The following is a 24,632-nucleotide window of genomic DNA, read 5'->3' as shown; positions in this document are numbered from 1 at the left end:
AGACAGGCATTCCACAAACATCGTGAAAATGTAATTCACTGTTGTACTATTCACGCTTGACACTGAAAAAATCATATTTTTAAATATTTGAATAAAATTGTTTTTGTGCCGGGCATAATTTGTTTCTGAATTATAGACACCATGCGAGAGGATGCATCATGACATCGTAAAACTGTCTGGTTATAATATTGCAGCTAGTGGACCTTTGACGTGCCACAATTTTATGTAGAATATTTTAAAATGTACCGCAGACTGATCTGATATCAGAGTATTTGAGCGGTGTAGCCTAATCCGGGATTTCTCGTAGCCCCTGTCTATTTTCAACACATTTTCTGAATGTACGTATATTAAAACCAGGAAGCCCATTCACATAAAATCGCGCGTAGCGTGAAGACTATTTTCCAGTTGAATAAATTGGCCAAAAAATGCATTTCGTACCCCCTGATGTGGTGCTACGTACCCCGAAGTGGTCTACGTACCCCGGTAATAGCCCTTGGAATAGGAATGTCAAATCGCCGAACAATTCAATGGTGGTACAGCTGCAGAGCGTACTACTACCTTGCTCGCCACCGATAATGACATGGATGAAGAGAATAATCAACACCCAGCATGTAACCACCTATACGTCACAGGGGTCACAGAATGCCAATGGTTGCCATACTGACCTGATTAGATAGCTATATACCCTAGGCAACGCAAGCTATGACCTTTTGATATATTACTATTTTCCAACACAGTTTTATAGATTGTCGCGTCCGTAGGATTACCAATTCACCGTTCCGAAGGGCAAGTTCTTCTCTGATCTTAACATTTAACCCGACCTAACTCGATTCATTTTTATTTAATCACGCAGTCCATCCGAAATCGAGTCATTTTAAGAGAGATTGCACCAAACCAAATCACAATTTTCAGTCACAAATCATCAACGGGTCATGTTTTATCATCATGAACTGGAAATGTGACGTAATAGCTGATATTTTACCGCATGGTAGCTTTTGCAAGTAATGTGATAGTGAAGTTTGATGAGATTTCAGTGATTTTTATTGTAGTTTTAGGGTGATATTCAAGTTCTTATATCTAAAAAAGAAAAATGACACTTGAATATATTGTCGAATACTTGAAATTCGAAAATGCCGTCGCGTGCCGCACAAAACGTTCTCGCGGGCCGCGTGTTTGAGACCTCTGAGCTAGAGCAATGCAACATTCTGGCCTGCTTCAAAGCCGCGTTACAGAGTCATATACACATCATGTCCAGGGGGTCTGGAGGGCTCCGCTGCGATAACATACTTATAGCCATGGGGTCGAATTCAAAAATTAGTTACGGATCATATTTGTGGGGCCTACACCGTAATTGGAAAAGCGTAGATCTCATATGTGAGTCATGTCACGCGGCGCGGAGATGGATTGATTATAGAAAGTATGAACTTCGTTGAGGCATACTATAGTTTCCCAACAATCTAATTAGCGAGCAGCTGATGTTCAGATACGATACATGGGATCCACGCACTAAAGCCCCTGCAAAAACTACATTAGGTCCTTCGTATCATGACCAGGGCCCACAGGGGCTAGGTTGTCCGTCCAATAAATCACCGCTTTGAAGGTTTGGTGTCCTAAAAATAAAAGATATGCACAAACTCGAAATTGCCAAGTTTATGTATCAGTTCCATTGCGGTCAATGCACCAACAATTTCAATGACTTTTTCCTTACCTCGGAATCATAAGCGCAAAAGTACAACACACGAACGTCCTCGTCGTCCAACGATCATGTGGTCGAAAGAAAAGATCATTTCATTTCATTCAGCCCGCGAAGCAATTCTGAGTAGATGGAAAATGCTGATATCATCCCCCACATTTCTAACAAATGTTGAGATTTTGAAAAAGAAATACTTCCATTAAGCGATCCCTCAAGACGGCCAAGGTCGATGATGTCTATTGCACAATGCCCATAGTCAGCATTGTGAACAAGTCTGTGACATTGGCACGGAATTATGAGAAGGCAAACAGTTCACACTAAATTCAGAGTTCTATGAAAAAATGGAACAAAATTAGCCATTCACGGACGCGAGAACGCGAATGTGAAGCCGGTATATGCAGGTTACTTACATAGAGAATATAATAATTACACAAAAGCAGAATTCAAATATCTGTGGCGGCGCTGCTGCGTAATTTCTAACTTAAAAGATCCCCGTTTTCCAGAGAAACCCGAATCTCGATTTAATCCGATGAACCAAATTCCAACGTCCGTGTTTACACCTAAATCTCTTGTATTGCTCTTGTAGAGCCACTGCTTTAGCGGTTTATAACTATATTCAACTTACCAATCATCGTATTTTGCCAATTGCGCTGTTTGCCAATAAAGATGTTGCTAAAATCGAACCCCTATATATGATCCGTAATATAATGTCATATTCACTTATGCATAGGCTTCATAATAAAGTATTCAAGTGAAAAACGAGGGCATAGGTTTTGAGGAAACATTTGGGAATAATTTGACTATAGTCCAGCCCGCGAACCATCTGAAGGTTCGAATCCGGCACACGACCCAAGTTGAGTTTGACTCCCCTGGGCTATATGTTAACGAAGCAATCGCATATAGCCAAGTCAGGATTTAATTTAGAGGCATCATAGTGTGAGCATGACCAGCAATACCACTTGCAACTTGCCTAGGGTCGTCAACGACAACGGACAAAGAGATTGCCAAATTTTTTGCGCATCGTCTTTTCAGACAATCTGACAATTTCGTGGGTTATAGCCAGTACAATGTAAAAAAAGATTATTTTTATTTTTATTAAATAAAGCCAAAACTTTTTCTTGTATAGCAATGCTTCTATAGCTTGTATTTGAGCCAAAATTGGTGCGCAGCGTTTTTTAGGCAACCTAACAATTTTTTCAAGTAGGCAGTAAAATTTCAAGAAATAAGTTACTTATGAACAGCCCCATTACCCTCATTAAACTGTGCTGGCAATAGATAATGAAATCTGGGAAACGAAGCCCACGTGGAATCAGTAGCAAACATTCACTGATGATCCCTGTTTCCATGAAATATTTAGTGATTTGTGGTACACCTCTATATCGGCTTAAGAACCGTTATAATCCATTTATCATGTGTGTTTACCGTCATTGACTTTGTAATTCTAGCCAGCGGCCTAGAATAACTTCATTGGCAAACTGATAACCGAATAATCCATCGGACGAAAATACGAAATACACTTTCGAACCTTCAGGACATCAACCCAATCATATAAGCCAACCGCACAGAATCCAACAATGATTCGTTGTCCAAGCCCTGTGGAAAAGAAAGAGAGATTAAGTTTGCAAATTGTAGTCGCATGATAAATTACCAATATAAGAGATGGTAGAAGGACGACATAAGATCATCAAACCAGGGTAGACATTGAATACTTATGTCTTGACTTTTCAGTAGGCTGTAGACAAGTGTAAACATAATATTTCTTATGTCCCTCAAATAGCTTTTACACCTACTCAACTTTCCAGGTGGTTGTTTTCTGATATCAATATCCATTTCCGGTGTCCAAACTATGAGGATTTACTATTCGACATTGAATACGAATCATCATTGAATATGAGGGAGGTATCTGCTAAATCCTTTACTTAAGTCAGTGGCGGTCAACGCGTGGCTCGCAAGAAGGTTTCGAGTGGCCTGCGAGGTAATTTTCGAAATTGGTTATATTTTCAAAAAAATAATTATCAAGAGAATTTATTGTGAACTTGCAAGGCCTGACAGTGAAAACGGGATGTTGATGGCTGAACTATCATTTCCGACGCATAAGTGTAGCCAGGGGCCAGCCACATTTTCGTAAGTCTTCGTATATGGCTATAAAGTAGAATATTTTGTGGCAGATTTATTTGACTTGAATTCTTCTCCGAATTTCACGCGATTCATTGTCACTCCATTTCTTGATTTTAGTATTGGTACCCTCTCTAGAGTTGAATGCTTGAGTCTAACTATATTCGCAATTATGAAAGAACGTGGCGTCCAACTCGCGACTTCGCGTGTACACTCATAGAGAGATCGTCGGCGATGAAATGATGGCACAAATTGATAGCCGCACGTTCGCCGAAACCTTCGATATTGATATGTCCAAGCGCCTAATAATCCTGTCCTTGCCAAATCAGTCCAGCGTTATGCATAGACAACCCGGAATAAGTGCAAGCTGCAATATTATTGAACGAATTCATTTATTATCTTTGCGAAATTTTCGCACCTCGCGCGGCCAGGACATTAATGCAAGCTGCTTTTTCATGACATAATTGTCATTGCACAATGGTTCTTAAATCTAATGTGGCCCTCTGGCCGAAAAGGTCGGCCACCCTTGACTTAATTGGTGCATTCTCTGGTGTAAGATTTGTTCGCCATATCGCCAAGTTCACATCGCATGAGCATACATTGTTTTAACTCGTATACAAACATGAAGTTTTGTATTGGACTGCCGTCGATGTTAATAAGTCGTTTCGAAGTATACGCTAAATATCGAATCAGCTCATGTTTATTTGTCATCTAATAATTTTGATGGATTTCGATTTCTTTAGGTAGCAGCGACGTAGTCATATATCCAGTCTACATCTATTGCCAAATTCCTAGCAACGTGAAGGGGAATGTCTGTGATGCTGTTGACGGTGGCCACATGTATCTTATCTTACATCCTTTGCCATCTTCCGATAAGCGCAGAAGGGTTTTGCTCTTCTGATTTCGAAAACGATCCCGAGTATCCGTACAGGAAATATCACACGACGACCGCTTACGAAGACTCCGGAAGAGGAGATATAACATTATATCGCGTCCCATACGGTTAGATGTTTAATGCCAGCGTTCTAATTTATCCGCTGCTCGTCATTGGTCATAGCCATAATTTCGCGACGCAAAACGATAGCGCTCTTGCAGTTTTCACAATCCTATTCCATTAATGTTGATTTTCGTAGCCTGGCCTATGGATGTTTTATTGGTGATCAATATATATTCGTGAATATAAATTCTGCGACACCGCTTTGCTACGACGCGGAATAAGTACGATCCCCACCTCTACAGATATCAATGATTTCTAACTATAAAAGTCTATTACCGATACAAAGTCTGGTTGAATTGAAGTTTAATCGACAGAGGAGATTACAATAGTCTTGGGAGTATGAATTGGATTTTTTCGGTCAATCTGAATCCTAAAAATGCTTTGACTAACCTATGTGCGAGCATAGGACTGACCACGTTAGCTTATCTGGTGTCAACGCTGATTGGTCGTAGATGAGTTAGCAAAAATGAATTTCTTGACTGAGAGCATAAAATCGACTAAAGAATAGTATTTTTTAATGTTGCCAAACTCACTGATCTACCAAAAATTTTCTTGCAGATTGTGTTTGGATCGTTTTTGCCTAGTTTGCGGGCGATAAATCCGAATATGACGATATTTGTTTCTATCACGTCACCTTTTTGGGATAATTATCACTGGTCTAAAAATCAGAAAAATGCAACGCGCCATGAGCTATATGTAGACCACTTCTCCAATGTAGAACAGCCCGTCTTTTTCACATTGATACATTTATTCGACTACAGGCTGCGAACCCCTTGGTATGGTTCTCCTTGTGCGTCATGGCTCGCGTCATAGACCAACATTCGACGAGGCCGAAAAATTCGGAAGACTGGAGACTTTGCGGCAAAACTTGAATGCAACAGGAGCCGCGGACATGTGTCCTAAAGACTTGGAGGTTACTCTTCAATGGATGTTGCATTGCAAAACCACATAGGCCATGCTTCTTCAGTTCAGATTTTGTGCAATTACATAGGGTTTGATGAATATAAAACCGTTAACTGATTGGGTATGCCAGAGGTTCGCAAACAGTTTTCCGTCGCACACAAGTGTGCGAAAGGAATGCTCAGGGGTTATGCGACCAACATCAGTACATAACAATTCCAGAATCAAGAATGGATTAGATAAAATTATGATCGATCTTATTTTTCCAAAAAACATCTTACTCCGACAATTACCGGAAAAAGTTCACTGCGTGATTTCCATACTTTTACGTAAAAAATTAATGACAAGCTTCTTGGAGGTGCAGAACTTCAATATACAATTTAATAGTATTTCCCTATTGAAATGAACCCGAATACTTTCGGCTGACAGTCGTCAGGGGTAATCGTCAGCAACTAGTAGAGAATTGATGATATAGAATTAGTAGAGAATTAATGTTATATATAAAATGGAGAAAGTATCATTGATCCGTATTTTACCTCTAAAAGAATTTAACTTCGTTTTGGCAATCCTTTTAATCTCATACTAAATCTTTAATCGGATTAGAATAAGAGTTCTAGGAACATCAGCTTGAAATTGACACTCTGATGCATGACATGATATTCTTAATTTGAATAAATATCTGTAAAATGTTGATGTGATTTTCCTAGGAAATCGGTCAGTGGCGTAATTGGTACCATCCTGGCCTAAAAGAAGATCTTACGGATCTGGGATACCGCGAAATGATCGAGCTCGGGAAAAGATTTGCAAAGACCTTTCCACAGCTTTTTTCGGAAACGAGTCGTGTTAAGTATGTAATGGCTTCGTTTCGAAATTCTATACCGCTGTTTATGTGAATATTCACAAACAGAGATTGAGAGATGATGCAGACACATTCACATATTGTTATCCGGTAAAATATGTTGATGAGCGAGATAAATGGTACAACTAGGTAGAATTGATGATTATAATAATTATTAGTGGGTGCAGAGCTACGAAATATCTGCAGTCGAAATAAATGTACTCGTTCGATCCAGTCTGGGATACCGAAAGAACGGTCCGCGATACCTTTTATCATGGCCTGCGATTGACCACTTGACTTGAACTCTTCATTAAAACAACATCAGTAAAAGTGCCAAATCACTTTTAGGAATATAATGTTTCGCTCATACTCTAACTCGTTATTATTACCAACAGTTTTATTGACGATGTCGATAGAGGTTGTCGTTGGTACTCAAGTTGAAGTGAAGAGATTTCCAATTAAGTGAAAAAGTAAAGATTCCAGCCCTAGTTTGGCCTAGGTAGCTGAAATCTGTTAATGAAAAGTAGAAGTAGTCTAAAACGTACCTACTTGAAGAAGTCATGCAAGTAGGCAAAATTTACTTGGCATAAAAGATGTACTTCGTTACTGATAACCTCTGTCGGTACCTATGACGTAATAAACTTTAGCAACACCTCATGTTTGAGATTTAATATATATATTGTAATATATATTTCATTTAAAAACCCATCTTTTTTTTACAGTATACACTGTTCCGAAATTGACATTTCAAGTAATGCTGGCGGTCGCGAAAGCTTGCGAAACCGTTATGAGACTAGCCGTCCAGCGGTGAAAATTTTAAATATATCCTAAAGTGATGAAGCCATCGACAGACGAATTTCTGGAGTTGAGGTCTTGATATTAAATAGACGGCTCTCCAGGATCACCTAATCTTTTCTCTTTGATTATTGGCTTGAAGTCATATACACACAGTTTAGATTTTTGAAGTTCTGTTAGCATTCGTTATGGACTTTGTGGCAGACGTTTTAAGTTTTTCATGATGCCGAGTAACCTGTCAGTATGTCAGTATTTCAGCACTAATATCTACGTCACTTCAATCCCGGGGCGGGGACCAAGAAGTAGTTTTTGGAACAATTTCTAAACATTCATTAACATGCTGGACACTGTTATCTCAAAATTTGGACCTGACCTCCAGTACTATCGCTTTACGCAATCTTGAAATCTATGATTGCCAAATTCTAGTTAAAGACGGATCAAAGAGCGTTTTGTGCCCCCTGTGGCGCGTATAGATGAAGACGCTTGATATATAGACATCGTTATTGTCAGTGGTCAAAGTAGTTAAAATTGGTTCTGAAGTGCAAGTAAAAATAGTGATTTACAAGACATGTCAAAACTAATTCAAGAGATGGTGGAAAACGACAATCTGTAAAGTACTCAAGTACGGTGTCAAAAAGTAGCTGAGATGGACCATTTGCATAGTTTTAGCAGTGAATCGGAGGTTTCAACTTCCGAAATTATAGTGTGTATCTTAGCGAATAATGCAACATGGCTAATAATACTAATGGTAGTTAGATTTTCAAAAATTCAGTCAGTTCCTGGGAGAGATGGGCAATGTCATATAACGGTGATACAAACATACCACAAATCTAAAGTGCGAGAACTAAGTAGAATAAAAAACTGTTAAGTAGAATTGGAAGTAGTAGCGTAACCACTTGAGAAATTAAAGATGACAAAAAGCTACTTGAGTACTCCGAGACAGTACAAGTACTTCGTTATTAATCATATCTTGATATTGCGGAAAGTGCGAGTGGTCCGAGCTGGACCCTGTATTACATGATTGAATATATTTTCAACAAAGCCCTACTTAGCTATGTTTTTTCCATAACCTACACATTCACATGCATCGTGACTAGAGCCCGACCGATATTGGATTTCTGAGCCGATACCGATAAGACCGATATCCAGTACCTCCACCGATAACCCCGATATATTCAGCCGATATTCAAAAGATATGGAATCTAGCTCAAGGCCCATATTTAACACCTCAAGAGCATTTCTTTCAACAACTTTACAGCCATTGATATGCTTGAACATGAAATAAATGATCAAGGAACTATAAAAATGTATCAAAAGCACCAATCCAGCAGTTGCAGATTACAGTTCACGAAGCACAAACTCTCGGCCCTTTCTCCAAGGAGTGAACTTCTGTGGTCTTCCACAGATGATGTATATAGTACTAAACACAGTGAGCAGTCTTTCACTTGGTAGCATAGGCCTAGTTAGTAGCACAGCAGGAAATCTTTCTTCATTTCGGTTCCACCGCTCCCTCGCAGGGGATCTTTCCTTCAATGGTTTAACCAAATATTGATATTCTTCTGACAATGCACCTAGAGCCTTCAGCACATCATTAACAAATAGCTGAAGAGAATGTGCAAAACAACTCAAATTGTCCACGTCTGCAACTGCTCCACCCATCCCCCATGGACCTTGACCAACATTTCAACAATCAATTGATCAATATGTTACAATCTTTTGTCAGAATTGGCCAATGTCATCATGGAATCAAAAATTTTCGTACGAATTATTGGCTTTACTCCACGTTTGCTTGATTTTCTTGCCCTCTATGCTCGCATATTTCCTATCATGGTGGCCCCGCAGCCGCAGGCCTCAGTCAGACGACTTCATACATTACTGGTATAATTAGCTCTGTTGGTACCGAACCGGGAAATGTTTCGACGCGACGCTTTTCTCTATCATTACGAGGGTCAGTCCAGCATGATTGAAGTTCTCATTTCTCTTACTGACTGAAATTTTCTGCAGACAACTATCCATCCAGCTGCTCTCTGTCTTTGGTGATCGATTACTGCAGGGGGATTCCCACGAATTCAGTGGGGCATAACGGTGGTTAGTTATCTATAATATTTTTCAGATAGACACGCCTACTGCCCTGTATGCATGCAGTATGCACTATATGCAGCTTGGCCATTAATTTTTATAATTGACCGTCCTCACGTCTTTTATCGACTTCTCTTGACTCCCTGCCACCATGTTGTGACGTCACGAAAATGGCCGATATTTTTTTACCTTCAATGGCCGATACCGATATTTCTCTCCAAGCGTGATATCGACTCGATATTATCGGCGAGCCGATAATCGGTCGGGCTCTAATCGTGACACTATGTTACCGCAACATGCTTTGGTTATAACTAGGGCGGTTTTTTTTTGACATGTCAGAATTTGAAGAGCTTCTTGGAGGTACAGAACTTCAATATACAATTGAATAATATATTCACATTGAAATGAACCCGAATATTTTCGGCTGACACTCGTCAGGGGTAACCGTCAGCAACTAGTATAGAGAATTGGAAAGAACATTGTGTATCAAAAATCGTATTGAAAAATCGTATTGAACTGATAAAATTGCTAATAAACCAATGATGATGATGAATGAGTATCACAAAATATGCTGGTGACGTCATATTTTGTGATAAGATTGTTAATATACAATGTTCTTTCCAATTCTCTACTAGTTGCTGACGATTACCCCTGACGAGTGTCAGCCGAAAATATTCGGGTTCATTTCAATATGAATATACTATTCAATTGTATATGTCAGAATTTGTCAAAATTTTGTCAGAATTGTAACGTTAGGTCAAAATTGGTCAAAATTGTTCATAAAGTCAAAAAAATTTTGACGTCTGCAATTCGTTTGTATCATAGATTTTGCACTGTTGGTGAAGTTATCATTTGATATATTACAGCTTGTAGCCGACTTTATATAGGCCTGCCGTTGTAAACGGCTAATTGTCTGCTTATTATGAATCATAAACGGTCAAATAAAACAAATAGGTAGACATGGTATTATGGTCAACGTACCGCAATATCCTAACTGAAGAAAGACTTCTTGGGCATTGCATCATTCTTATATTGAGAAGCGCATGATGAAAAATAGTGATGTGGACAACATTGTCAGAATGAAGCAACACGGTGTGTCACCAGCAGTGTACGCACAACTTGAGTGTTGTCAGCCAACATCTGCTGCTGTTGAACGTCCTTAGCAAGTTTCTTAGTAAGGACATGCACTTTCTACGCAAGAATGTAGGAAAGTATCGCTCGTTGTACTACAAAAAATTTAATGATTTCTACCATAATACGTATTGTAACCACTGGAATTCTTCATAGGGCCAGATTTCGTTTGAATTCTGTTTTTTTCATGTAAAAAGTTGCCTGTTTCTAAGCCAAAAACGTTTTTTCAGGCCAAACTACTTCGTTAGGACAGCCAGTTACAACCACAAGTGAAGATAAGTGGTACAATTTTAACATTAGGTGGAAAAACACCTAATTTGCATACGTTAAGTCTAAATTTCGTCTAAATTTGTTCAAAATCAATTTGGTCAAAATCAGTTTGTTTAGGTCAAAAAAAGTCAAAATTTTGATTTTATAGGTCAAAATTTTCCTTTTATTCGGTAAAAAAACCGCCTTAGTTATAGCCAGGGCTTCGGAGCCGGAGCCGGAGCCCGGAGCTGGAGCCCCGGAGCCGTGCATTTTCACCGGAGCTGGAGCCGGAGCCGGAGTCGCAGCTGTACATAAAATTCAGCCGGAGCCGGAGCCGGAGCTGGAGCCCGTTATTTGAGGAGTAGCTCCGGCTCCGACGTATTTCATAAGATGCTATTATATATGCAACAACCACATCTGCTGATTTATCATAATTGAACATCAGGCCCGAATTCTAATGCTGTGCACAGCAATGGCATAGAGTAAAGTGCGTTCTAGTGCAACTATGGTGTTATCGAAAATTGACAAGTATTCATTATGACGTCACAAGCCGGCACGGCGGCACCTATGTCTTCGTTTTCGCACATTTGGCCCGCGTGTTGGCCACCCCTGATATAGACAGGCCCATTCGATAATTTCAGAGCCGGAGCCGGAGCTGGAGCCGGAGCAGTGGTAATAATGCGGCTCCGGAGCTGGAGCCGGAGCTAATGTATGATAGAACAAAGCTCCGGAGCTGGAGCTGGAGCAGTTTAAATTTACGGCTGCTCCAAAGCCCTGTATAACACATATTTACCGAGAATACTAACATGATGTTATTCGGCCTATTCGTTTCTATACAGATATTATTCGTCAAACTATCAGAGGACGCGGGAATCTGCAAGAGTGTTTATGGAACATACGTCCAATTCGTCACAACCAATCATCATAAACGACACCATCATATTCGGCCTCGCGAAGTGTGATAGATTCATGAAAGAAGTGTGGATAAACGAAAACATTTTAGCTGAAAAAAACAAATTTGCAAACGGTATAAAAATTTTCACAATGCCGCTGATTTGATTGCTATCATTTGCCACTTGTTCTTCTGTTGATGTGTTGCTAAATGAATATCCTTCCTCACATTATCGAAATTTATTGAATTAAACAAATATAGTTAAAAACTATATTTTTATGCACCTATTCGGTGATAAACAGTATATTTCGGGAGGCGTTTATGTTCCTCGCCAGCCCCAAACACTCGCACGTACGCATGTGCTGTGCTCTAGGGTTTTAAAAAGATAACTTTTTTTCGGTTTTCTGGGATTCACTGATTAAATTGTTAGGTTGCCTAAAAAAGCTGCAGATCAACTTCGGCTCGATTACAACCTGTAGAAGCTGAGGGAGAGTCAATTGAAATGTCGGCCATTTTTGGAGATATAGTATTGACGGAGGCAAATTTCGTCACCTCGACATTACCAAAAATCGTGTTCCAGGTATTCCTGAAGCGAGAGTGATGCTTTTCCCACGTGTGTGTGAAATATCGATTAGTCGTACCTCAGCATACGTAACATGTAGTACAAATCGACGCACATTCGCCGAAATGACATATCTGTGCAGCCGCGATTAATCCACTGCAATCCTACATGAAATAGGCATGGTCGTAAAAATACTAAATTGTATTGAATGTGATGTAGAAATGAGAATATATTCATTATGATCGCACAAAATTTAGATAATGAACTTCCCACATCTCTCATGTCTTTATCACGTCATGATGAATAATACTCTAGTACTCGACTCGGCTTGAGGCATAATGCTCGATTCAGAATCGGTCTGTCATTTAAATGATTTATATAATTCCTTATTTAAAACTACTTTCCGACTACTTTTACTGTTCCAGGCCACGTGTTTGTGAAGATGGCATCGGACATTGCAAAACGACTCGGCGTGCCACTGAGTGAAATAGATATCAATACTCTGAATACTTTGTACTTCGAAGGTTGTGCGGAACAAGTGGCAGTAGACGGAAATGATAGTCCGTGGTGTCGGGTGTTTACAAGAGAAGATCTAGACGGTGAGGAAGTACGAATTGTTTGTTCATTTCCTGTGGTGTGAATTTCGTCCAAAGTTCCATATTTTGGTTTGAATTTTAACGATGTTTTGATTCAGCATCTATACTCCCATCATACCAGTGTCATGTCGTTGGGGCATTATCGTTCTACCACTTAAACTTGGGTATTAGGATAATTATTTCTGAGATTTCATATGAATTTGAAAACATAAGATGTTGAAGTTGTTGAGGAAAATTTTCTATAATTCATTATTGAATCGCTCAATATTATCGGGAATTGCATACATATTTCTATAACTTTTTAATCCTCTCTTTACCCACGTGATCAGATATACCGGTAAAGCTGAGTGAGGTTGTTGTTGTTGTTGATTATTATTTGATTGACGATTATAACGCAAGTGGTTTTGTTCGCCATATCCAAAAAGTCATTTATCATCTAGGGGTGGGTATTGCATTACAAAATATAAACTCAAATATATGGCTTTGTTGCGAGAACGAATTCCACAACGTATGGAAAAATATGTGTCTCAGTCAAAAAGTTTGTTATTGTGGGAGTGAGGTGTTGTCTTGCAAAATGTATGGGTACGTAATAATAATTAAACATATTCGGGCGGGCTCGTTGGTATAATGACTTCCTTACATGATGTTATTTCGTGACCTGGCTGTTATTGCAAAAGATATTGAAATCACCTAAACGTACCAAACTAAAAGACGCTCACGATTTCAAATCGGTATTTCTTCATGGGCAAATAATTTTTCTCTGTGGGATAGCATTTGTCTGGTGGGGTTCAGATTGCCAGGACAGGAAAATTCGGCGCTAGCCATTTAGACGACTATGGACAATTAAACATATCTGAATATATATGTACAAGTTTTCATAATGCATAAGGGCAGTCCTTCTCGGCCAAGGTTTTCCCGATGCCAACCGTTCTGGCACACTTCTCGGAGTCGCATGTTACGTGGCCAAAAACTTCATATGTCTAGGTGTTTCCCAATAATCAAGATACTTGGCAACATTAAATCGCGCCTGGCGCGAAAAAAAGTTCGAATTAAGTTGCATCAATTTTCATATTCTATACTCAAACTCTCTAATTATAATTCATATTCATTGACGAAATAATTCAGGGCCCCCTTCGAGCTCGCCTCCCCTTAATTAGGGGGTTTGGGGTGCAGCAGTTACGGTCCAGTTTATATGCTTCGCGAGACCTCATCACCCGAAATTCATAGAGGTAGGCAGAGGGAAAGAATGGTTAGTAATTCACAGAGGCAAAACGGTAAGGCTCATCCTATTTATTCAACATACAGTGCTCAAATATACAATGCAAAGAACTGTTGTGCTGGTGTCACTGCTACACTCTCAATAATCAGTTCAGGTCTTAATCTAACAATTCCATTTGGCAAAATTCAGTGGTTCCCAACTTTTTCCTAGTCCGTGACGTCTTTTAAAGAATCGTCTTACCTTATGGATTCCTAAAATATCAAGACACGAAACAAGTTTACGTAGTATAGATCAGCCATCGTAGGCTATAGTGACTATGATCTATCACACTGACCAACAATCTGCCTTCGAGTTATTCCTGATAAGTAAACAAAGTTTGAGAACCACTGGTTCAGAACATATTCCAAACTTACCCATTTCCATGTACGAATGCGGTGTACTCTTGGGACTGCAATTTTACCCGCTTATATACAGTCAAAAAAACAAACTGCAACTGCTATGATAAATTATCCTTGGACTCAGCTTTCATATAATACTCTACTCGCTAGATCAGTGCTTTTCAACCTTCTTGCGCTTCATTCGCACTTTTTTTGTAAAATAAATTTCATTCGCACAAACCAACCGAAAATTGTTATGCAAAAGGAAGATGAAAACACAACATTTATTTGTTCAGATGTGCAACAAATTGTCTATTATGTATCTTAAGCTATCAAGTGTTGCTGGTTCGAGTCCGACCGAGATCGACTTCAGAATTTCTATACTTAAGTATTGGAGGTTTATCTAGGCTCCTGCCCGTCACCTCATCCGCGTAAGCGGTGTCTTACAAAAAGCATAGAAGTGGACCGTGCTATAAGTCGGCAGTTACGGAATAAAAATGAAAAATATCGGCCTAGTGTAAATGACCATAGTAGTCGACAAACACCATGAATACCGCAAACAAACAAACAAACAAGTGTAGTGTCTCATTAAAAAGGCTACTATTTTCGCTCGTTTTGATTTCAACTACTTCACTAAAACCCTTCTCTGCCTAACAAGTTGTTGGGTTTTGTACAAGAACGTCTACTAGCGCTTGGATGGCCAGGACTTAAAATTTGTTCGAGAGCTGACGAAAAGGTCTAGGAGGCTCCAGTATGTCGAAAGGGTGAAAACCCCACCTGTTTGTATGAGGCTTTTGCCTTATGTTTTGGAAAATAAGGTCTAAACGATCAAGAAGAGTAAGCACATTAGAGCTCGCTACCTTATGAGACTTTTTTCGATTTACCATTTTATATCTCGCGAGTATGTGGGAAGAGCAAATAAACTGACGATACTGTGTGTTCTGCTCTTTAGCTCAATCTAACTTGAGAATTCATAACAGTTTCATAACGTTAAAGCAGCTTTTTAGACTACAACCAAAATCTGAGTTTTTGTGGCATCTCGCGACCCGAGCCACACCCTTGAAAATGAATTCATTTTGAATATTACAGTAGTAGGCCTATGCTACGATTTTACGGACATGTATGACATACAGAATGCGCACACCACAATTCTACCCAACACAGCTCTATAATATATGTCTGACGCACGCGATTTCAAATTAGGGTGCATTAAATAGGCCTACCTACGCGTGTCGCAGTTGCTGTATTACTGTCTTACTCAGATTGCAAGAACAGGACTATTACGTGCCGACAACGGAGCAAATCCATATCGAATGGTTTGGCCATTCAGCATCGCTCATTTTTGGGCCAAGGTTTTGTCGACTCTTATGTTTTGGCACCACATTTCATCAGCAGTTTGTTGGCCAAAACTTTGCGTCATCATTTGACCCGACTCAGAAGGGGTTGGCCTCGAAATGAATGAGTCTCATAGACCTGAACTCGCTCGTTGCACATCCCTAGTCCCTACACTAGCTCATCCAAACGGTCTCCGACCATGTTTTCCAGAAAAACCAGTCGGACAAATCTTATCATGAATTCTCATGATAAAACCATATTTTTTGCGTGTCTCACTTATTGGCTAGAGTAGCCTACTCCACTTCGTGACCTTGAATTTGTAAAAACTATCGCAGGATTTTTGCAATAAATTCAACAGATATTACATACATATTAACGGATAGCTCTGCCAACGCGTCAACCCAAAATTTTACCCTTTGCGGTCCATACTTCAATAACCCTTGACGGGGTAAAAATTTGCGTTACAGTAACTTGCAAATGTGAGTCTGTAATGATAGTATTTACTACTATCCTCGTGCCTCGCAATAATCGAACAGTTATTGCGAAAGTATGATGATTTTTAGCCAAAGAAAGCAGAAAGTCAATTTGACGTCATTTTTCGAGCCTGTCGCAGGCTCAGACGGGCTGATATACTGTATGTCTCCCACTACACAAGCTTCCGAGCCAGGCTTTTCGTTACGTAATAATTACAGTGCGAAAATATCAATTCACTGCGGCTTGTGAGAGCTACGATTAGTGGTGCATCGTAAATTAAACAAGTTTTTACAATTGCGTCGCAACAACAAAAGTTACACTGCCCTTGAATTTCCTAATAAGTTTATTTAAATTATTCCAGGTCAGAAAAATCAACAATTATCATTCACGATTTTCACTCGCCCTCATCCGGGATTTTCATTCGCACCATTCGCACCACCTCCGTCATTCGCACTCATCCGAGATTTTCATTCGCACCGTTCGCACCACCTCCGTCATTCGCACTGCAATTTTTTTCATTCGCACTAGTGCAAACCGTCACACAGGTTGAAAAGCACTGCACTAGATTATTTGTCTATGGTTTTGAACAATTCGCATTCTGAATTGTGTAACGCTTGACCGATATCACACCATCGATCAAATTTCACTTTAATTTCACTTTTAACCCTACACCGTATGGCATTTAATATCACATGGGAACATAGACCATTAGACTAGCTACTCAGAAATCCGAGGGCCAAATCTCAACTGCAATCCAATATCTATTGATAATACCTGAATGCAGAAGAGCTGAAATGAGCACAAAATTGTCAATTTTAACCCGAAGTCCAATTTTTCTCGAATAAAGTTTATTTTTTTCAAAATTAATTCCTCTATGCATGTACCAAATGTCAGAAGATGTGGTGGAATGTGGTGGTTCCAACTTTTTTGTCCAGGTTTGGATTGGCCCCGAACCAGTTTATGCAAGTTACAGTGACACCGATGACAGTGTTGAAAATTTTGCTTCGAGTCACGAGTGAATCCATATTTTTGTACCGCCGAGTCCAGTACAAGTCAAGTCAATTCCACAAATTGCCTCGAGTCTAGTCAATTTATGTGAAATCGTTAATCCAAGTCGACCAAACGATGTCACCTACAAATTTAGTTTCGTAACGCGAAAAAGCATTGGCGTATAGAAAAAAGGCATACAGCTTACATGCATTTTACTTTGCAGCATTCGAATACAGAGATGACCTGGATTCATACGTGAGACACGGGTTTGGTACCGAGCTAAGTTACAAGTCGGGTTGCGTCACGAAAAGGTTTCTTTTGGATGCGTTGAAAAATATTAGCGATGACAACAATGCCAGTCATTTTTTAAACGGTCACGGATGGATGTTGTTACGACTACTTGCGGATATGAAATTGATTGAGGTAAGGATGATTTCCAGCAATTTGGACCCTGGAGAGAATCTGGAGGGATCAGTTGTGAGATGCGTCATGAAACCCAGGCCCGTGGTTACATCACCTCGTCTTTTGGGAGACATGTGTTATTTCTACCGACTTTCGTGAAATAGAGTACGACTTTTATTAGCAATTTGGTCAATTGTAAGGCAACTGCAAAGATACCTAAACTACATTATTGAATGGATGTGATCTATGGATAACTAGTGCAACATCATTGAATTCCTGAAAAGTAAACACTTGACTGTCAGGTGTTGCAGTGACGCATCCAACGGTGGCGTGAAATCGCGTAAACTGTTATAGACAGCAATGCGAAATTAGAATAAAATTCTTTACTCATGTACTAGCGGTGAAACGTGATTCTTAGCATGCAAGCTCATCGACTCTACCTGGAGTATCACTCGCTGGAAATTCGCAGCAATTTCAGTTCTACAAGCTTTGATTTGCTGACGTGTTTAAAAACGATGTACATTACCATACAGTCAGTGGCTCAGTAAATTTCATCCGCTCAAAACACACAACTGTACAATCCGATACGGAAGATAGAATCAATCAAGACTGCTTCTGACATCCCATCAGTCTTATACCCGGCGTAAAAGTGTTTGATCTTGATGTTTAGGCTGAGTTAGACGGTTTTCCTTGCTATATTCAATAGTCCTTTACTGGGTCTTTATTTGAGCTTTTATAAGTAAACGCGCCGTACGAACGGCGACGTAGGGTAGAGGGAGCATGGACAAACCTCCGATAAGTCGACACTTCGAAATATGCTACAGCCGAGACTCGAATCAGGATCTTGTAACCTTACTCATGTTCTCTGGATGAGGACGGTAACTTTATTCCCGGATCATCGTAACATTGTGTTATGCTATTCTCCCATGTAACAATTCATTCCCAAGATCCCAACAATAATTCTTGGTTTTTATTCCTCTCATCATCGGGTAAAAGGTCTGATTTTAAAGTGATATTTAAATGTGATGGATCGACAAAATCACTGGACAATTAGTTGTTACCACAAGCTATGAGTTGGAATACGAACAGTAGGGTTGCATTTAAAACAAACGGTGTTTTAAAACACTTTGTTTAAAACATTTAAAAAAAGGCCTTTTCAAAAATAAAATTGTGTTTTTTATTGTAAAATTATGCCATAATTGTGTAAACACTTTACAAAAAACATGCTGTGTGAGCCTACGGACAATTACCGACGTTTATCGATAACATAATATAACATGGTTGGGTTATATTTTTGATCTGAACAAGTCACACACAATGTACAATGCGATGTCATGAACAGATAGGAGGATGTAGAACGACACACATCAGTAGCGATCCTTTACTCTAACATACACCTCGACCTAGAGTGCCCGATGTCACAGTTCTTTTTCGATGTTGATCTCTTTGAAGCCGCGGTCCCTTCCAACTAGTTCTTTTCCATTCAATGTGAGTGCTTTCTTTCGTCAGGTCTTTTTCTGGGCTTTTTTGTCACCGTAAGAACGGCAACGGCAGGGGAAGAGGAGCCCAGATAAACCTCCGACGGGAATCGAACGCGGTTCGTCTGTGTGCTAGGCGCTTATCGTAACCAGTACACTATCTCCACTACACTATGGTTGGAACCCTCAAAATAGTCTGTTCAAAGCAATAGTACATATATTTCGTCAAAGGACCTATTTTGACCCTATATTTTCAAATGTCAGTGTCAATCCAATATGACGTCACAATTGAATATTCGTGACGTCATGGCTTAAAAAAAAACATAAAAAACAATTAAAAACACGTTTTAAATTAAGGCCTTGTTTTAAACATGTTTGTTTTAAATTGATTTATGTTTTAAACGCAACCCTAACGAACAGCGGCTTCTCACAACAATATTCAAAAGCAAACTTGGTGAAGCAAGTTAATAGCAGAAATTGATTTGGCACAGAATGAGCCGTTGACATCGATGTGCACTTTGTGCAGTCTATAAATGCAACATGTGCCTCGTGTTACATTTGCCTACATTCCTATTCGGGCAAGTTCGGTTGAGATTCCGAAATAATTTACAGAACGAGGGTCCATTCAAGGCGGAAGAATATCCAGAAAGACTGAATCGGACGTTCAAGAAATCGGAAATCGCAGCGAATGGAGCAAATTTGGCATTTTTGGTGAACGAGTGCGGCGGTTAGTGGAAATAGGCCTACACCCTATTGTTTAATCATGTGGAGGAATCTTGCGTTATGAATTATGCCACGTTAGCGGTCCTCTGGAAGAATACTTCACGAGATTCGAATAAGCACGGATATTTATAAACTGCGTAAAATCAGGATGATGCGAATCTGAGATCCGGTCGCGTGTTCAGCAAGTGAACCTTGAAAATGGCAGATAGCGGTCACGGTGGGCAAACTACGGCTCGGTTATTGAGAGCCAGCTTATAAAATCTCGTTCATGTTTCTGACGCGCGTGCGTTACCATCAAAGCAATATGTGGTTTCTTTTAAGCATATATATGTGTCTCCGTGTCTTCGGTTACAATATGGCTTAAGAGGATATAGTGTTACGGACGGCTTCATATGCGGATTTTACTATATATAGTACGGTCCGCGAATGGATTTCGATGTTCAATGCGGCACTCGGGATAAAAGGTTTGCCCGCCCCTGGGTGCCATAGTTCTAGAAGCCGTGCCAGAAATGTTGCATCTTATAAATTTCAGTAACATCCGATTTTAAAGATATGATTACAATTTTAAGGTGAAGCTATTTGTGTTTTCCACTACATAGACCTATATGAATTGCTCGCACCATGCAATGATAATATCCATGGTAATCATCTATACAAACTAAATCAATTCCGTTGAATACTTAAATCACAGTATATCTACGGCTGGGCAAAATCGAGTTGCGGGTATTTGAGTTGGAGTGGACTCGAGTATCACTCATTATGACTCATATGTGCATGGATGATGTTGAAAGTTAAAATATGTACCTTTTATGAGACCGTAAATAAAAAAATGCCAATTCTACACCACGCGTAGTTTTTAGGGATGGTGTGAACCTCAGAAAGGTTCAGGTTCGTGCGAACGTGAACGTTTTCGAAAGGTTCTGTGTGAACGCGAAGGTGAACCTCATGACGTCATGTGACGTCATATTGCTAATTCCAACGCTACATTTCAGTGAAATGGTAGCCTATATTAATGTATAGTGTACAGTACACGATACCTAGCGACGACTCGGGCCACATAATGCCACAATGCTGAAGTACATATTAATTGACGTTTTGAACGTCGCCAAATGTGTCAACTGTGGCAATCAAATGATATATTAATCCCATAAATCAATATCTTCGGTCCTTTTGCGTACAATTATTGCACAATGATGCGAGTACTCGAATCTGATTTGAGTATTAATTTTAATGATTCGAGTCGAGTATTATTAGACGATTTTTTCGAGTACTGAAATTATACGCTCCTCGCAACGGAAAGTAAATTTACTAACATGAATTATAGTTTTGATGCTATTTTCCATTGATGGGCCGTGTCGCAGCATACGAGACATAAACAAAGATACGAACGCTACATATTCCCGAAGTAATGATAATCCCACAACATTGTCAAGAAGTGCAATTAAATCGGTATGGTCGAAAGAATACCATAGTATTTTTAATGAGACGGACAACAGCCATTATGTTCTTTGTGGTGACATAAATGGTATATACTTGAACTTTGACATAGTACATTCTGTGATAATGAGTGATAATCGAATACTCGACTCGACTCGAAGCATAATACATGATTCAGAATCGAATCACTCAGGTACTCGATTTTGCCCAGCCCTATACCTACAATAGCTTACGCCTTTAACAGTCGAGGCCAGACCGGACAATGTATTCGCGAGTATGGCGAGTTGGCGACGTTGATATTGAGCAGAGTGTAAAACGGGTTTCTATACTTGCTACCGATATTACCCCATTAACAAGTTATATAGCAGTAGCCAACACCCAAATCGCACAGATTTTGTTTTTATGATACAATAAACATGTGAAGTCAAAATTGACCCCATATACACCTGCTAGATATTTTACATCAGACAACGATATAAATTCCTTTGATTGGTTTAATAAGCATCAATCGCTGACTACATGTAGTGTATTTTGCTCTTGATGTTGTGTCATTGCGGTTTGCGGGTCAACCTCAGAGCAGAGAGGCACCAAATATTCACAGACGGAAAGCTGGATATTTCGAACAAACTTCTGTTAAAAAGCAAGTAAAAATTGTAAGATTGTCAAGGTGCATGCTTGTTTAGTGTTGATTTTTTAGGCTGACAGCGCCATGCATAGAGTGGCCCGGAGTTGAAATGCAATAAATTTAAACCAAAGATGTTATAATGAAGTGACAATTGTAATATATGAAAAAGGTTCACAGTGCAGAACCTACCAAGGTTCGTTTGTGAACGTGAACCTGTAAATTTCTGCGGTTCACACACAGAACGCGAACGTGAATCTCACGTTCACACCATCCCTGGTAGCTTTGTACTAGATGTTTTAGATTCCGTCTCAGGAGCAATCGAGATTCAAGGCTTCCGCATTGGCAAATAACTCGAAAGTTCTAAATATGAATATAATCTTTGAGGAAGTGTTGCAGTCGTCCATCATCGGGTCTTTCTGTGGACATTTCGCAAAGATGCAATAACAAGAGCGACGCCGGGCAGGAGAAACAGAGAAAACCCCGACGTTCCGGAACGTGCTACTGTCATGAATCGATTTGCAGTCAATTGCGCCGAAGGCGTTAGTTGCACAATGTGTATGCACATTCCTATCTGAATACAATAAACACTTCGTAGTAATTGATTTTTCTTTCCAATAGTGGTAACTGCGGGTTTAAGTTTGCCAGGTACAAACGACGTGTTCACCGCAAGTATGATTGTGTGATTTTGGGTGAAAAAATTTCAAAATTTTGTCATTCTATGAATGAACATCCATAGAAAATAGCAATAGCAATAGTAATTGAAGATTACACAAGTTTTTTTCACTCATCCTGGCAAAAGATGAGGTATACTGCCTCACTTGCCCCCCTGACCCGTCGTCACTGATGTATCACAGCTTAGAGTGGGTAGGCCTATATACTACTGTAGCGACCACGTTTGGCTCCACCTAAGCATGTGATCATGGGGTTTCGCATTTAAAATGAGCATCACGGCAAACCTACGTTTTTTTAAGTCAAGTTTGGCATGCTAAAATAAGGCAACCAGCATTGTTAGTATGAATTTTTATAGAGAAAATGTGGCGCACACGACGAATATACCATGTAGTGAGTTTGAATTGGTGCTACCATGACGTCACAAATTTTCAATTGTTCAACAGTAGATTGACATGTATGGCTCTTTCTGAGTTAAAATGAAAAATAGGGTCAATATGGCTTTTTGGAAAAAAAAGGTTACCGACGCCTGCTCTACATTGTTGATTATTATTTTATAAACATTATATTCATCATGGTTTTTGCATTCCGTGTTGAAACACATGAAGAAAACTGAATTTCCCTGGTTACAGGCAAAAAGAAGTTGCAAGTCTTTCATAATGAGAGAAAATTGGATCTGCCGTTAAACAACCCCGTTACTGACGGCACGTGGGACTTGGATGCCGCTCTGGAATACTTCGGCTACAATGACCCGAACGATTGTAACTTCAAAGACATGTGCTCTTTGGATCCCAGCACCACTGCCTCGCCTATGTGAGGATCAGCTGTTCCGGGTTTGTTCGATGTAATTTTAACTCATGTCAACAAAATATGATGTTCATCATACTTCGGAAATTCCAGACCGCCATGGAATCATCATCTTGCTGGAAGATTGGATAAAAGACCAAGTCGACCAATGACATCGCGAATCCGTTACTGATTTTCATATGTTAAATAAACTAAACTGCTGCATATATACACAAATGCATAGAAATCTAACATGGCTTGCTGGCGCTCGGTTGCTGTATAGCGGACCGTCCGACCGGTAAGTATTTGAGCTGAACTTTAAAAAAATGTTAGTGGTGCCAGATCCGAAGTTAGGCGAGATGTTAAGGGCTGGGGATCGAAATCGAGAGAAATGACGGCATTTTCTAGTAGATGATCGTTCAACAAGATATCAGTGGTACGAGAAAATTACATTAAAAATTAGTTACGGATCACATTTGTGTACACAGGAAAAACGTAGACCTACATCTGACATGTGAGTCATGTCACGCGATGCGGAGATAGTTCATAAAAAGTATGAACTTCGTAAAGATAAGACTATAGCTTCGCAACAATGTAATTAGCAATCAGATCATGTTTAGATACGCTGCAAATATTGAAATTTTTGGCCTCATGGTCAAATGGTTTTGTTCATTTAACACTATTAACCCGACCTGGGCAAAGTGCGGCCCGCGGAGCTATTGTGTGCGGCCCGCGAAAGGTTTTTTTGAATTCAAAACGTAAAACCTACTTTTGAATGTTGTTGTGTGAACTAAAACCATAGGCTGTATAAACTGAACAGGAAATGGTTTACTTTGAAGCCTGTTCAATAATATGCCACGATTACGCTGCTTACGTACCTAGCAGCATGCGTAATCCACATTCAAAATAAAATCAATGTAGCAAAGTATGAGCAGCATGCGGTCCCGTACAAGCCTTCTTGAGGCTCTCATTGACTTTATTTCTACCTGTACTGGTAATATAAACTTCTATAGATAGTTTTCTGTGATGAGCTAATGACCATACAATTTTACTACCATCGAGATAACAGCTAATAGCCGTAAGTTCAATTCTACTCCGCGTATATTCGCAGGCAATGTAAGTCCATAATGGGTGGAAAATAGGTGAATTTACCATGCTGCACTCTGCTCTGAAGGCATCGACTATATACAATAAGCTTTGTACCATCCCAAATACATTTTACTACAGGGGTTCTCAAACTGGGAGGCGTGAAAGCATTTGAGGGCCCGAA

At 39.7% G+C, this 24,632-nt stretch overlaps 1 protein-coding gene across 1 annotated transcript; it reads left to right on the top strand.

The window, feature by feature from the left end:
* The first annotated feature begins 4,419 nt into the window (after positions 1–4,419).
* Positions 4,420–23,609, top strand: LOC145434254 (multiple inositol polyphosphate phosphatase 1-like). Its single transcript, XM_080311610.1, has 9 exons — positions 4,420–4,810; positions 5,567–5,718; positions 6,413–6,552; positions 11,637–11,824; positions 12,677–12,850; positions 17,466–17,665; positions 19,735–19,849; positions 23,209–23,409; positions 23,477–23,609. Exons 1-8 carry the CDS (start codon positions 4,618–4,620, stop codon positions 23,391–23,393), a joined length of 1,347 nt encoding a protein of 448 aa, XP_080167736.1. The 5' UTR covers positions 4,420–4,617; the 3' UTR covers positions 23,394–23,409; positions 23,477–23,609.
* Positions 23,610–24,632: the final 1,023 nt, after the last annotated feature.

The sequence above is a fragment of the Botryllus schlosseri genome, chromosome 2, assembly GCF_051294905.1.
Source record: "Botryllus schlosseri isolate E-star chromosome 2, Bs_hap1, whole genome shotgun sequence".
NCBI lineage: Eukaryota > Metazoa > Chordata > Ascidiacea > Stolidobranchia > Styelidae > Botryllus > Botryllus schlosseri.
Note: the sequence above shows the minus strand (reverse complement) of the source record. Positions and strands in the feature narration are given on the sequence as shown.